At 42.3% G+C, this 16,458-nt stretch overlaps 1 protein-coding gene across 1 annotated transcript in view; it reads right to left on the minus strand.

Annotated features, from left to right (window-relative positions):
* GTF3C1 (general transcription factor IIIC subunit 1) overlaps window positions 1–16,458 on the minus strand; it is a 232,364-nt gene that overhangs the window by 124,221 nt on the left and 91,685 nt on the right. The window contains 1 exon segment of the mRNA XM_088466729.1: window positions 12,592–12,773. Within this exon segment, the coding sequence (XP_088322855.1) occupies window positions 12,592–12,773 (182 nt within the window).

Below are 16,458 nucleotides of genomic sequence, written 5' to 3' on the forward strand. Positions count from 1 at the left end.
CCCTTCCTACCCCAACTTCCACATGCTCTTACACCCCTGTACCCCCTGCACCAACTGCTTCCTGCCTCAACCCCCATCTCTACCCCAACTGCTTCTGTCCTTACCCCCCTCTAACCCAACTCTTACCTTCTCCTAGCACTGTCCCAACTGCTGTCTGCACTTAACCCCCTCTACCCCAACTGCTAACTGCCCCCAGCACTGCACCTGTTGGCTACATGAGATCAAAGCAATGTACGAGAAATTATAAGCATTCCGTACTGTAAAATAGGAGTGACTTCACATGGTGCATGTGTAGGGCATGTGGAGTGGTCTGATGCTATATGAGGAGCTCAAAAGTATAATATGTAATGGGACCCAAAAACAGTGGAGTAGGACCCCCATTTTTTTAAAAGTGAGGGGTCCCTGAGACACACAATTTTTATTAGCTGAGCGCGATCACTGAGAAGGCACAAATTTCAAACTAAAGATGTTTGAAAAGCTTGTTCCTCCCCCTCTACATTTCATGAGACAATTCGACCCATAGGAAATCAATTGAAACTTAACAAGCCCATAGGGGATCACCAGAACCATACAAGAGATAACAGTGAAAAAAGAAAAGTGAAAGCAGTGTTCACTAGATGATTCAGAGGAATGGATGAGTTGGACCGCAGAGTGAAGGGAAAGCAGCCAACAAGTGCTCAGCACCTCTGGGAACTCCTTCAAGACTGTTGGAAAACCATTCCAGGAGACTACCTCATGAAGCTGACTGAGAGCTTCGGAATGCCAAGAGTGTGCAAAGTTGTCATCCAAGCAAAGGGGGCTACTTTGAAGAATTTAAAATATAAAACATATATTGATCTGTTTAACACTTTTTTGTTTACAACACAATTCCATATGTGTTCTTTCATAGTTTTGATGTCTTCAGTACTAATCTACGAAGTCGAAAATAATTAAAATAAACAAAAACCATTGAATGAGAAGGTGTGTCCAAACTTTTGACTGGTACTGTGTGTAAATATTTCTATATATATATATATATATATATATATATATATATATATATATATATATATATATATATATATATATATATATATTACACAAAACTCCAATATTGCTTTGCAGGTGCCAGGATAATTTCTTATGCACCAATGGGCCAAATGTAATAGGTAGTCTGTTTTGGTAAATGGCGAGTTTGGTGCTAAACTCACAATTTTTCACAACTCTCCAATGTAATAGGGTGTCTGTTCACTAAAACTCGCATTTTTCAGAGTTACTAAAACTCTCCATTCTCAAACTCGCATCCAGATGTTTTCACATTGAAAACAATCAACTCGCCCAATGTAATAGAGTGTCTGTTTCAGACTCGCAAAAAAAAGATTACCAAAAGTCCCCAAATAATAGACCTGCTTCAGGCTAGCGAGTACATCCTGAGCAGGTCAGATTAACACAGAAACATGCACATATCCATGAGATATGTACATGTTTCTGTGTGTACTTATGTAAAATGTGTTTAAATTTAAAAAAAATGACGTGCACCCCCTCCCCAAAAGCATAACCAGCCCCGGGCTTTATAAAGCCTGTTCTGGTTCTAAAAATACAGGGGCCAAAATGTGTAGGGGGCCCCTGTATATTAAGAACCAGCACAGGGCTTTGTTGAGCTGGTCCTGGTTCTGGAAGATCAGGGGACAAAACGAGTAGGGGTCCCCTGAAAATTCCTGAACCAGCACCGAACTCTTTCTAGCAGGGGGATAATGCCACAGCCAGGGAAAACCTTTCACCGGTTTCCCCGGCCAAAGCATTACCCCTGACCGCTAGTCAGTCCAGGCCGGGGATCCCTGGGGAGTTGGGTACCCCCCCAATAAAGGGGTACCCCTCTCCAGGGCACCCCAGGCCTAGACTGATAGCCTGGGGCTATCCCCGGCACCCTAGGGCGGTGGGTGCCGGGTTGATAGTGTAAAGTGAAAGTGTAAAATTAAATTTACCATTTTGTCTTTATTTGTAGAACCACAAGTACCAGCAAGCCTCCCCTGCATGCTGGTATTTGGAGAACCACAAATACCAGCATGCGGGGCTTTACGGGCCCGCTGGCACTTGTAGTTCCACAACTAAAGAAATACGTAAAGAAACAAACTTACACCGTGAAAGTATAATTTTAATAAAACATACATGCACACTCACACATACTCACCTAGTATCCGAAGTAATCCATAGGGGTGTACCTGAAAAAAAAAATCCATACTCACCTCTCCTATGCGTAGATCACGTCCTCTTCTCCAAGTAGGCAATCCAGGGGTTAAAATAAAAAAACGAAAAAAGCCCGATCCATGCCGGACTGAGCAAAGGTATGTGTGTACACATACCTTTGCTCCGCGTAAATGACCGGGGCACACGTGTGCCCCGTCAGTGCAGGGGCCGCCAGCCAATCAGGGAGCATCTCCGTCGGAGCAGCTCCCTGATTAGCTGAATGCGGCCAGCCTCTGTCTCCCTTAGACGTCTATGGTGAGAAATCCCCATAGCCCGTCTATGGTGAGAGCCGCTACATAGTAACCGCAAGATTAATTGATGTTAATCTTGTGGTTTACATCAATGATACAATGTCGCGACATTGTATCATTGATGGAGATGCTCCCTGATTGGCTGGCGGCCCCTGCACTGACGGGGCACACGTGTGCCCCGGTCATTTACGCGGAGCAAAGGTATGTGTACACACATACCTTTGCTCAGTCCGGCATGGATCGGGTTTTTTTCGTTTTTTTTGTTTTAACCCCTGGATTGCCTACTTGGAGAAGAGGACGTGATCTACGCATAGGAGAGGTGAGTATGGATTTTTTTTTTCAGGTACACCCCTATGGATTACTTCGGATACTAGGTGAGTATGTGTGAGTGTGAGTGTGCATGTATGTTTTATTAAAATTATACTTTCACGGTGTAAGTTTGTTTCTTTACGTATTTCTTTAGTTGTGGAACTACAAGTGCCAGCGGGCCCGTAAAGCCCCGCATGCTGGTATTTGTGGTTCTCCAAATACCAGCATGCAGGGGAGGCTTGTTGGTACTTATGGTTCTACAAATAAAGACAATATGGTAAATTTAATTTTACACTTTCACTTTACACTATCAACCCGGCACCCACCGCCCTAGGGTGCCGGGGATAGCCCCGGGCTATCAGTCTAGGCCTGGGGTGCCCTGGAGAGGGGTACCCCTTTATTGGGGGGGTACCCAACTCCCCAGGGATCCCCGGCCTGGACTGACTAGCGGTCAGGGATAATGCTTTGGCCGGGGAAACCGGTGAAAGGTTTTCCCTGGCTGTGGCATTATCCCCCTGCTAGAAAGAGTTCGGTGCTGGTTCAGGAATTTTCAGGGGACCCCTACTCGTTTTGTCCCCTGATTTTCCAGAACCAGGACAAGCTCAACAAAGCCCTGTGCTGGTTCTTAATATACAGGGCCCCCCTACGCATTTTGGCCCCTGTATTTTTAGAACCAGAACAGGCTTTATAAAGCCCGGGGCTGGTTATGCTTTTGGGGAGGGGGTGCACGTTTTTTATTTTTTAACACACACAGAAGCCATCACGGATCTCACTGATCTGTGATGGCTTCTCTAAAACTCGCACCTTTTAATGCTACTCGCATTAAATGGTGTCAGTTTACATAGTCCTAAACTCGCCTGCACTCGCAAATGCAGTAGCCTCGAGCTGAAAAGTTCGCAGGCTATTGAATTTGTGAGTTTCAGTACAAACTCGCACTTTCTAAAAGTGCGAGTTTGTACTGTTACTAAAACTGACTACCTATTACATTTGGCCCAATATGTCCAATGAGGACAGAATCCAGCACACAATTCATGGTAAAAAATTCCATTTATATATCACCAACAGGGTTAAACAAGCCATGATGAATTTGCCATACTTAGCATATTTTGAATATCAACAGTCTGCAAAAGACCCGGGAAGCCATGCACTGAACCCGGCTGGTTCCAACAGCCGTTTCGGGTTGCCTTCCTCAGGGAACCATAAAGCACAATAATACCATAAGCATGTTATATACCCTTCTAATAGTGCATGAAATAAACTCACCTGTGCCATGTCAGCCAAAGTGAAAAAACCCCCGCCAGGACCACGCCATCTCCATGTATCGCGACGCACACCTGCTCCGTCCGTCACACCGAAAGTGACGTCACACGGAACCAGTGCACCTCAGCCAGGCATAGGGGAAGGCATATCGGTTCCTAGGCACCGGGTGACGCCGGCGGACACAGCACAGCTCACCAAAGCAAAACAAAACCAATAGAAAATGTAAAATACTAACTAAACATTACATAAAAGGTAATTCTAAAAAAACTGCCCATAATACATCAAAACATAAGTGAAAATAAAATTAGATTCAACATCAGTACAAATATGAAGCCCCAAACATGAAGAGGTGACAAGTACCCAAGGATGCTGACATTATAGAAGCCTAATCATAGGACATAATGGATAATATCCCTATACTTAAACAGTGCAATAGCACTCATTAAGCAGTCGTTAAACAAAGGATGACCTTTATATACTTTTCCAAGGCACTGTGTGTGTATATATATATATATATATCTATATATCTTTGATGTATGCCGCCATAAAAAGTTAATGATTTGAAGATGTTCCAATGGTAACTTTTTCATTTAGGGTGCAGTGAGTGGGCACAGGGGGGCAGTGACGGAGCATAGTGAGAACAGCCACTATGCTCTGGCAGAGGAGGGGAGACTTTGAAAGACTATGAATATTACACAGCTGCTCTCCAATTGGCTGACTTGGTTCAGGTATTTGGTACAGCCCAGTGAAATCTGGTCTCTGGTGAAGCCGCTATGCTGGGACTTGGGGGTGGAGAATGCTGGGATTTGTAGTGTATCAGTACTCCAGCCACGGTTCCAGGAATTAGTGACAGGTAATCAGCTGAAAACTCTGAAAATGCAGTGGAGACCCCTCCCAGTAGATACCGTCCAGAAACTGCACTGTATAGAGGACAGCTTGACCACCATGTTTGGCCAAAACACAGTGATCAAAAGTCTGATCAAGGGGGAGACAGCACTACAAGCCCCATCCCTATCACAGTGAGAGAGGTGGGCTTGCACTACAGTTCTGACAGCATTTCCTGGTATGGCCGTGGGTTGGGTGGCAGGTAAAAAATGTGACTGTGTTGTAGTCCTATGTTGTGCCACACAGTCTGGTGCGAAGGGGACTTGGACCAAGTCCCCTCCGAACCAGAGTGTGTGGCAGACATAGAACTAGAATGCAGTCACATTTTTTTGCTGAAAGCCTCCACGCTACAAACATCGCGACGGCAGTCCACCCGCACAAATGGGAGTAAGATCACATGACTGCCGGAGAAACAGCTGAGTGGAGCAGGGAGCTTTAACATCAGACCCATAGTCAATGCACTAGTCTGGACATTCCCAGAGTGGATTACTTCGAATACCAGGACATTCAGAACAAAGGCCACATACAGGAGTAGTTTAGTGCACAGATTACAAACCCTGAAAGCTGACTATCGGTACAATACAGACACTGCAGAGAAGCTGAGACACCCCACCGATACTGGCTTCTTTTAAAGGAAGAGTGATATTGAACAGGCCTTAAAAAACGATTTCAGAGTTTACTGACATCAAGAACGAGTAGAGACCAATAATTGAATTGGGGTGAGTATACGTGCGGGACGCCGCCATAAATACATATATCTCACCATCTACTCATACACCCATTTCTCACTGACTGCTGCACAGCAGTCTCCTGGGGAACGTATGATAGAAGCCGAAAGCAGAGATCATATGGAGAGCTAATCCCTGGAGAGCTGATCTCCCGCAGTGAGTTTAGAGTTAGAGGTGGTTTATCTTTGTACTAGTTTACACCCACTCCTTATCCATCTCTCACTGACGACTGCATAGAGGTCTCCTGGGGAACATATTGCTATAAGCCCTGAGCAGAGAACATACGGAGAGCTAATCCCTGAAGGAGAAGCTGATCCCACGCAGTGAAATAGGGATAAAGGTGTTAATCATCCATGCACCTGGTATTATTTTACTATTAACCTTTTAATATTTTTCTAGTTATCCCCATGAGAGAATCAGACTTCTCGCATCAACTATAGAGAATATCGACATCTTTTGAAGGTGTCTATGAGAGTATACAATAAAGTTTGATTTTATTTCAATATATGAATAAACACCGTTATACTTTTCAAAACTCTCGAATCAGGGTTGTTCATTACATCATACTGACAGACACACATAACAAGGTTGAACATTTGAGCACATTTCTTTCCTATGTTATTTGTATAAAAGGTAGACCCCCTTTTTTTCCCTTGAAGTGCAGCCATAGATCAATCAATTTAATCATTCAGAGCGCAGTGGATCCAGCCTAGATTACAATTTACCACATTAACAATGTATAGAGTGTATTTCTGATTGATTTAATATAATCTTCATTGAAAAAAAATTTGCTTTTCTTTAAAAAATAAGGAAATTTCTTAGTGACCCCAAACTTTTGAACGGCAGTGTATGTAGATAGATAGATGGATAGATAGAGTCCATTAACCATGGACAAGGGCACTCTCCAGAGTCAGTCTTGTAACAAAATTATTTATTTGGGCATAATGTTGCCACAAAAGTCACATCTCAAAATGCTATTCAAGAATTCATATCCAATATTGATATCGGATATGAATCATTGAATAGCATATTGAGATGTGACTTTTGTGGCAACATTATGCCCAAATAAATAATTTTGTTTCAAGACTGACACTGGAGAGTGCCCTTTATCCAAGGGTAATGGACGATCTTCATTTGAATACTTTGGATCTAAGTGATTCTAGTGGCACCCCTCTGGTGACATATTGCATCTAGTGAGTGTGCAAGATTATGTGGAATATACATACATATATTATATATACATATATTATATAAACATATATATACACACAAACATATATTATATATACACACACATTATATATATATATATATACATACATACATACATACATACATACACACACACACACACATATACACACACATATACACACACACACATTTAAATATCAAAATACACACACACATCTATGCATATATCCGTGAACTTGGATAATAGAGCCCACAAGTGTAATGAAATGCATAAATACATGTAATAAATAGTGAACAGATGTATAAAATCACATTTTGAAAAAGTGATAAGCGTCTGTGCAACTAATAGATGAACAAGTAGACAATGTCAAATAGTTATAAAGGGATCCCCTTGATGAAGTCCAGAGAGTTACAAAACGCGTTGGGTCTGAACTTACCTGCCTTGATGAACTTTTCTTTATGAGATCCAAGATGAGCTTCTTTACAAAAAAACATTTATTTAATTGGTCATCGATATTTATGAAAGCTCTGAACTTTTATGGTTAATATTAATTACATTGCATTGTGTGTTTATATATATGTGAATGAAATTGGTCCTTTGTCTTTTATTGTTTAAAAATAAATGTGTTTTTTAATTTAGTCACCATTCCATTGAGATCTTTTTTATTAGCATAAGCACAGAGCACTTTGATTGTATGTAAATTGAAATAGGAATAGCTCCAATTGTATAACATATGGTTCACGGTGACTACAGTTATTCCACAGGCATCTAGCACTCTATAACTAGTTGACATTGTCTACTTGTTCATCTATTAGTTGCACAGACATTTAGAACTTAAATATGTGATTTTAAACATCTGTTCATTATTTATTACATATATTTATAAACTTCATTACACTTTTAGGTGCTATAATCCAAGTTCACGGTTTTACAATTACTTTAAAAGGCAGACCACCACTGCCCTATATATCTTGGACGCAGCTGCCACTTTTTATAAAGAGGGTGTATTTATTATTTTTCTGAGATTTTGACTCTCAGCCTATTCACGGATATATCTGCAGTGTGGCGCAGGAATTTATTGCAATACTAGCTGTTGGTCAAACACAACCTTCTAATTAATCTTGAAATCACCATTTGTTTATGTTTTGGATACTATTCATAAAATAAAAGCCCTATGGCAGCCCATAGTTCTTATACCTGAATATTTTATTCTTGGTATGTCAACAGAGGTAAAAATATATAAAACAATTTATAATACAAATCAATACATAATTAGCATAAAACAACTTTTAGTTAACCTGCCCCAGGTAGAGAAGGATGACCCTCCGCGCTTTTTATTACCAGACACTTATCTCTTAATGATTTAAATGCTTTTACTTCGACTGGGATTAAGTTGTTATTATATTTATAAGATTGGATTTTTATTTTTCTAAAGTCTTCCTTCACTGAGTCAAAAGATCTGCAGATGACTGCCCCGTGATTCCACAGGGAAGAATTTAGAAGTCAGACCAATGGCTTCCTTTTTGGTTTATATACCAGTTTGGGGGTAGGGTTTTTACAAAATGTCTTTGGATTGTTAAAGTTCTCATGTATCTTTTGAGATTGCTAAACAAATTAAATTTATCGCCATGATGGTCTGGGGCGAATTTCAGATCTTTATCTAAAATTGCGACCTATGGGGAGGATAGGTTCTTCTCTGAGAGGTTGAGGATTTCTGATTTAGACTGTCTTGTGGATAGAACAGGGCTCTTCTTATTTTGGGGGATCTTTCTGCCCCCTCTTTTGCCCCTTCTCTGTACTTGAAAATTCTTTTTATACCCTAAGGGGAATTCAGGTGGTTATGTAGTTCTTCCCTTCACTGGGAGTCTGGTAAAATACATAATTTCCTCCCCCCTAAAAAATGGTGAGAATCCCCAGGAGAGGGGGACCTTAATACCCTCATACCTATTTCGGTTTGACGGGAATCTGCGTCTCTGATACCGTTGATGGGAAGGGATTCTCTCTCTCTAGCCTCTATAATGAGGGGAAGAGTTAAAGGATTTTTTTCTAGACCTGTACGGTTCTTGTTGGCTTTTTGATCTCTGATATAGATATTGGTTAGATAGATTTATGGGAATATTTTTCGTGGCGCAGACTCCTCATACATATCTCTTCTATATATATATTGTGGAAATTATTACCTTCCTTTCTGGATTCTGAGTTAGACCAGAGGTCCACCTAATTGGTGCAGCTGAACCAGTGAAAGCGCAATATAAGGGTTCAATTTTTATCTAATATATACACAGTAGATACTACCCAATCACTGTTGCCAGCAGTAATCGGACACATACAGGGCACAGGCAGCGCTGACAAACCTGCCGTCTGCTTCTAGTGCATACACAGCAGCAACCAGCTTTCTGATCACTGCTGGCCACAGTGATCGGGACACAGCAGCAGCCGTGGCTACAAGGAGCCGCGGCTGCTGCTTCTATGTAAGTCACGGTTGTCCTTGCAGCCGCGCTGCGAGAGGGATGATGCCGGGTGCCCAATCACTGTAGCCAGCAGTGATTGGGACACAAACGAGGGGGAGGCGTGGATGTAGAGGGACCAGGAGATCCCTCTGATATAGGCGGCTGTGGGAAGATTAGCTTTGACTGCTGTAAATTCGCACACATCACATACACAACAGGTGTGGTCGAGTGGTTAAGGTGAGCACCTTACTGAATGGGCGCCTCGGTTTCGAGGACTGGAAAGGAACAAAGTAATTTTGGACATTGTGTTTTTTTTCTTCTTTAAAATCTTGACTACAGGATTAAACATAAATAATTTGATGTGTGAGATCTGTTATTTATAAAAATACATATCTGTGTTGGCCAGATGACGCACAACCAGCATTAAAGACAGAGCAATTCCAGTTCAATACTCTCAAGGAACTCTGCCACAATCAATACACTGCTCTCAACTTCCCACCACCTGGCATTTCCATGCTACTGTATGCCACCCAGCTGCATTTTACGCTAAACCGCTATACAGTAGACATTGTATTGTACACATTACAGGGCTATACGTACTCATTCCTGACAATATGGCTGCTTACTATAGGCCGTATTGTAGGGGTGAGCTGCTCATCCTTGTGAGTTGGCGGGACAGAGCGCTCGCCAACAAGATTGAAAAAAGGGCGGGTGTATATGAATGCCCACCGTGACATATTGTATAAATATGGCTGGCATCGGACAGTCTGCTCCCTTCAAAGAATGTGGAGCGATTTAGCCAGGAGAAATCCCCGGCAGCTACAGATTCTAAGGGTCCAAGTTAGGCGTAGTAAGTACTGTACAGTACTGTCATTATATAGCCAATCAGTATCTGCCATAACGGCATACTGTTTGGCTTAATGTACTGTAAATGATAGTTGTGTGTGGTGAGGTGAATAGCTGGGGAGGCTACAGCTAGTATCATAGTCAGATTTACACACACATATTGCAAACTCTTCCTGATTGTCAGGTAGACTCTCTAAATAGTAGCAATCTCCCTGACTCCCTGAAAAGTCTAGCAATCTCCCTGATTGTACCTTACCCCCATTATGAAGCGTTATTTTATAAAACAAAACAGAGATATATACATTCAAATGGGACCATTAGTATCGTTTCCCTGCATTGGTTATAAGGCACAATGATGCCTATGGCTACATGCATTTTCTGAAAAGTATCAGTGTGTTTTCATCAACAAATAGATCTTACTAACTGTACTGATTTCGACAGAGTTTAATGCGGTTTGTGCATTTTCTGGCCAACACAGATATGTATTATTTAAATGACAGAACTCACACACCAAGTGATTTATTTTTAATCCTGTTCTAAAGATTTATAAAAAAGAATAATAATAATAATAATAAAGAAAATACCGATGTCCAAAATAACATTGTCCCTTTACGAGTCTCGAACCCAGGGCGCCCACTCTGTAAGGCTCTCACCTTAACCACTCGCCCACACACACCAGCTGTATCGAGACCCACACCTATCGTGAATGTGATGTTATGTGTGCAACTTTACAGCAGGGAATGTGTACAATACTGTACAAGTTCTGTAGCCGTTTATAATCTAATGAAGCTGGATATCATAATATGGAGAAGGAGTGAGGAAAGTGCGTAAGCAATGAATCAAGTTGAGCAGAGTATGCAGAGTTAATAGCAACACTAGCGGAATTGCAGATACACCAAAGAGTCTAGGACTAGGTGCTTAAACAGGTGTACTCAACGTTTCACACTAGTTGATCTAGATGGAGCGGATCTTGAGCGGGACATACAGAGCACCAGCCGGTGATGTATGGAGGTAGTGGTACAAGTATAAGCAGGATGCGCTGTACATACAGGCTATTCAGGCCGGGTCTCTGGAGCTTGGTGGAACCCATCCGTGTTCCACTGTGGCGCTAATACACAGTGACAAGTTGCCACCACACATGCGCAGAGGACAAATTGGCAGACATCTTGGTAAAAGATAATGCTTCAACTAAAAGAGCAATCATGCAGACAGCAGTGTAGCGGACTACATATTTCAACACAAGGTTCTAAAAACATCCAAGGCGTGGAGTTTCCTCTTCCACTGTGCATGGATTCTGACCTATTCATTCCTTCATTTAAAAAGGAACTCTGCAACCACCTTATGCTGAAAACATTGTTTCATATGAAGAACAGCTTTATCTACGTGAAATGTTAGGAATGGGGATGTACAACACAGGTCTCCCAACTCTGACAACCTCTGGGCTGTGGAAATCGTCAAAAGGAGATTTTTGTAAAGCATACAACACTAAATTCAAGCCTCAAGGAGCTATTGGAGGTTTAAATGCTGAATCCTGCTAAAAAGTTTCTACTTCCGGAAAAGGACTATCCTCCTCTGGGTGGGCAGAAAGTTGAGCCATCCTGTAATAATAAACTAGGAGCAAACTTACCAACAAAACTAAAATAGATGCTGCACTGGATGGTACAAATTCATAAGCAAATAAATAGTCCCAGGGAAAGCTTTATTAAATTAAGGGAACTTTAGTGAGAGGTGCCATTTGTGCTTATAAGCTCCCAAAGCTACTAAACTTATATGCAGTGAACGATAAATATGGTGCTTTATACTATTACTGGGCAGCACAGACGTGTAATGGTTAGCATTACTGCCGCACAACACTGAGGTCGTGGGTTCATTTCCTGGTAGGTTAATTGGTTTATAACAAAAATTAACCCTAGTGTGTATGTGTGAGAGAATGTGGTTGGGTATATAGAGTGTAAGCTCCGGTCGGGGCAGGGACTGATTTGAGTGGCCAAATATTCTATGTAAAGTGTTGCAGATTATGTGTGCGCTATATTAATAGCTGGTAATAATAATAAATAATATTATTACTGGTGGGACAAGTCGTTCAATCTCAAGACACAATTACTGTCATTGCTCCATAGTTCTGGACCAGTGTTTACATATTGTCGCAGTGAAGCCAGTTCTTCGTCTATAGCTGCTAATTTTCTATCCTTACAAGTATACATATACAGAACACTAAAGACTTGTGTTTATAAGTGAACTTATCGGATTGTATTTGATTCTTTCTTACAGGAGAAAACTGGTAATCAATTCTGGAAAGACTATTGCATGCATAAATTATTTCTGGTATTATATTTTACTAGTTTGGAGTAACTCATTTGAATTAATAGATGCCATTTATTTATTGCCATACAATGTTGTAAGAAAGTCCAAATTCAAGGAAAAAAAGGTTCGTGCCATACCTATGACAGGATGATAATTCTTCAATTGTTTAACATCAATTGCATCAGCTTGTTTAAGTTGATTGTCCAGACTGTCACTGTCAAAAAGTGATGTCCTATTGCGTTTTTCCCTTTGCTTTTCTTTATTTTGATCATCTGCCTCTTGCTTGCCAGGTATTGCTGTCCCATAGGGAGAGCGTGTTCTAAACAAGGAAGCATTATTTATACATTATTTATAAATGTGGCAGTATAGAAACATAAAAAAGGAGATTTATGCCCTTACCTGGTTAAATCCTTTTGTTCAAAATTCACAGGGGGGGACAGGATTAGACAGTGGTGTATAGGCTATGAGTAGGAGTCCGGGCAACAAGCAGTTAACATGTTTATCCCAGCAGTCCAGGCTCCTTCTCCCCTATACCCCGTCCCCAGCTCCACGCAGTCCAATTAAGTTAGATCCCCGGGTCACTGGTAAGTCGCGTCTGCAGAAGTGAAGGTGCCAAAATTTTCCAAAACAGAATTTGAGAAACGTATGTACAGAATACGCCTTACAAATCTGCTTCGCAGAGGCGACACGTCGAGCTGCCTAAGAAGTTCCCACCAACCTGGTGGATTGAGGCGGGGCAGGAAGGTCCGCTGCAGCGTAAGCATGGCGGATTGTCAGACGGAACCATCTGGCCAAAGTCTGCTTCATAGCAGGCGAACCATTTATGAAAGGGACTTATGGAGATCCCTGTCCTGTCAAAATATATCCAGAGGACCCTCATTCCATCCAAAGAGGCCTTCTCCAACGAAGAATCAGGTGACGAAGGCAGTGACAACCTGATGTAGAACAGAGAAACTACCATAGGAAAGTAGCCTAATAGTGTCTGAAGAATAGTCCGGTCCGAGTGAAAGACCAGAAATGGGGAAAGACAAGGCAACGAGATCAAGTCAGACACTCGTCGGGCCAACAATATGGCCAGTTAGATGATAGTCTTCCATGTTAGCCAATGAATGTCCACAAAGTCCAAGAGCTCAAAGGGTGACGACTGAAGAGCCCAAAGCTCCAAAGTCAAGTTCCAAGGAGCTACTGGTGAAACAAACGGGGGCTGTACGTGGAGGACACTTTGTAATAAAATCCAAACATAAGGCATCAGCATATGCTGCTGCATGTGATCACATGGCACGATGCATGCGCAAGATTGTAGCGCGATCGGCAAAAATGTAGCAGGGCACATCTGTATATCCTGTATATCCTTGCAGAAGGTGGTTTACATGGTACAAATGACCGATTTGGAGAACCCCTTAAGCTCTCAGGACAGATGTCTCAAGACCCACCTTGTCAAAGCGAGATGGGCCAGATGCGGATGGAAACTTGGTCCCTTACACAGTAGATCCTACCGCAGAGGAAGACGCAGTGGCGTGTCGATGGAGAGGCCTAGGAAATCTGCGTACCAAGCTCATCATGGCCAATCGGGAGCTACAAGAATCACGGTCCTGCCTTCCAACTTCAACTTGCGGAGGGCCTGCGGAATCAGCAAAATTGGGGGTAGTACATGAGATGGTAAGTTCACCATACTTCAATGTCATCCACCAGAAGGAATCCCGGATCCCTGGTGTGGGAGTATTACCTCGGCAGCTTGTGGTTGTGCAGAGATGCCATCAAGTTGATGTCTGACAAGCCCTAAAAAAGATGTAAACATCCTGGAAGCTAAGGAAGTCCGCTTCCCAACTCTGGACTCCGGGGATGAAAAGCACCAACATAGGCAGAAGATGACACTCTGCCCAGTTGAGAATGTGACTCACCTCCTTTACGGAGGCTCAATGGTGTATGTAGGTGACGGTTGACACATTGTCGAACTGTACTTGGACCAGACGATGCTGGAAGAGCAGCAGAGCGCTCTTAAGATCGCTTGGAGTTCCATAATGTTAATCGGTAGCCGGTTCTCTGGAGCCATCCACCAACCCTGAAAGGTCTATTGACAGGTTACTGCCCACTACCAAAGAAGGATAGCATCGGAGGTGAGAGGGACCCAGTCCTGAATTCAAAAGAGACAGCCATGTCCAAGTGGGGCCCCAGGAGTCCCCACAATAGGAAGTGCCAGATCTCCTGAGAGAGGATGATCGTTTGCATCTTGAGCTGCAGAATGCTAATTGTTCCAATGGGACAGAAGAGTTCGGGAGTGAAACTGGGCACAATCCACTATGTCGAAGGTGGAGATAAGAGAGCCCAGGATCTGCATTCAAGAGTTTATTGATACTCGGCGATGACCTTAGAGCTTTTTCTGCCAGGAGGAAGACCATCTGAACTTTGGAATATAGCAAGGAGATGGCACATCTCCAGCGATGGAGTCGAGGAGAATTTCTTTAAATTCAACATCCATCCATGGTATTGGTAAAAGTGTTCCCCCGAGGACCTACGGTTACAGGCCAAAGAGAATAAGTTCGTCCAGATAAGGAAAAAAATGGATAACCCTGAACCGCATATGAGCTGCAATGACTTTCGTAAAGACAGGAAGAGCCGCGGAAAGACCAAATGGCAATGCCTGAAACTGGAAAATTTCCTCCCAGACCGCAAACCTGAGGAAGCGCAAGTATCTAAGCTGGATAAGAACATGCAAATAGGCATACTGGATGTCCAAGGAGGCCATAAAATCCCCCCGGGTTCAGCGCCAGACTGATAGAATGTAGAAACTCCATGCAGAACCTCGGGACCCACAAGTACACTACCGTTCAAAAGTTTGGGGTCACTTATAAATTTCCTTATTTTTAAAAGAAAAGCACTTTTTTTCAGTGAAGATAACATTAAATTAATCAGAAATACACTCTATACATTGTTAATGTGGTAAATGACTATTCTAGCTGCAAACGTCTGGTTTTTAAAGGATCATCTACCTAGGTGTATAGAGGCCCATTTCCAGCAACCATCACTCCAGTGTTCTAATGGTACATTGTGATTGCCAAGCACGTTAGAAGACTAATGGATGATAAGAAAACCCTTGAAAACCCTTATGCAATTATGTTAGCACAGCTGAAAATGGGTTTGTTCGTTAGAGAAGATATAAAACTGGCCTTCCTTTGAGCTAGTTGAGTATCTGGGGAATCACATTTGTGGGTTTGAGTATACTCTCCAAACGGTCAGAAAAAGAGAACTTTCATGTGAAACTCGACAGTCGATTCTTGTTCTTAGAAATTAAGGCTGTTCCATGCGTGAAATTGACAAGAAACTGAACATTTCCTGTGTGTACTACTCCTTTCAGAGAACAGCACAAACAGGCTCTAGCCACAGTAGAAAAAGAAGTGGGAGGCCTCGGTGCACAACTGTGCAAGAAGACAGGTACATAAGAGCCTCTAGATTGAAAAATAGATGCCTCACAAGTTCTCAATTGGCAGCTTCATTAAATGGTACATTAAATGGTACTTCAAAAAGCCAGTGTCAACGTCTACAGTGAAGAGGCGACTCCGGGATGCTGGCCTTCTACACAGATTGGCAAAGAAAGAGCCCAAATCTGAGACTGGCCAATAAAAGGAAAAGATTAATATGGGGAAAAGAACACAGACATTGGACAGACGAATATTGGAAAAAAGTGTTATGGACAGACGAAACAAAGTTTGAGGTGTTTGGATCAGAAGAACATTTGTGAGATGCAGAACAAGTGAAAAGATGCTGGAAGAGTGCCTGACGCCATCTGTCAAGCATGGTGGAGGTAATGTGATGGTCTGGGGCTGCTTTGGTGCTGGTAAAGTGGGAGATTTGTACAAGGTAAAAGCGATTTTGAATAAGGAAGGCTATCACTCCATTTTGCAACGCCATACCATACCCTGTGGACAGCGCTTGATTGGAGCAGATTTTCTCCTCCAACAGGACAATGACCCAAAGCACACCTCCAAATTATGCAAGAACTATTT

Source organism: Taudactylus pleione, unplaced genomic scaffold (genome assembly GCF_031769625.1).
Source record: "Taudactylus pleione unplaced genomic scaffold, aTauple2 ptg000066l, whole genome shotgun sequence".
Taxonomy (NCBI): domain Eukaryota; kingdom Metazoa; phylum Chordata; class Amphibia; order Anura; family Myobatrachidae; genus Taudactylus; species Taudactylus pleione.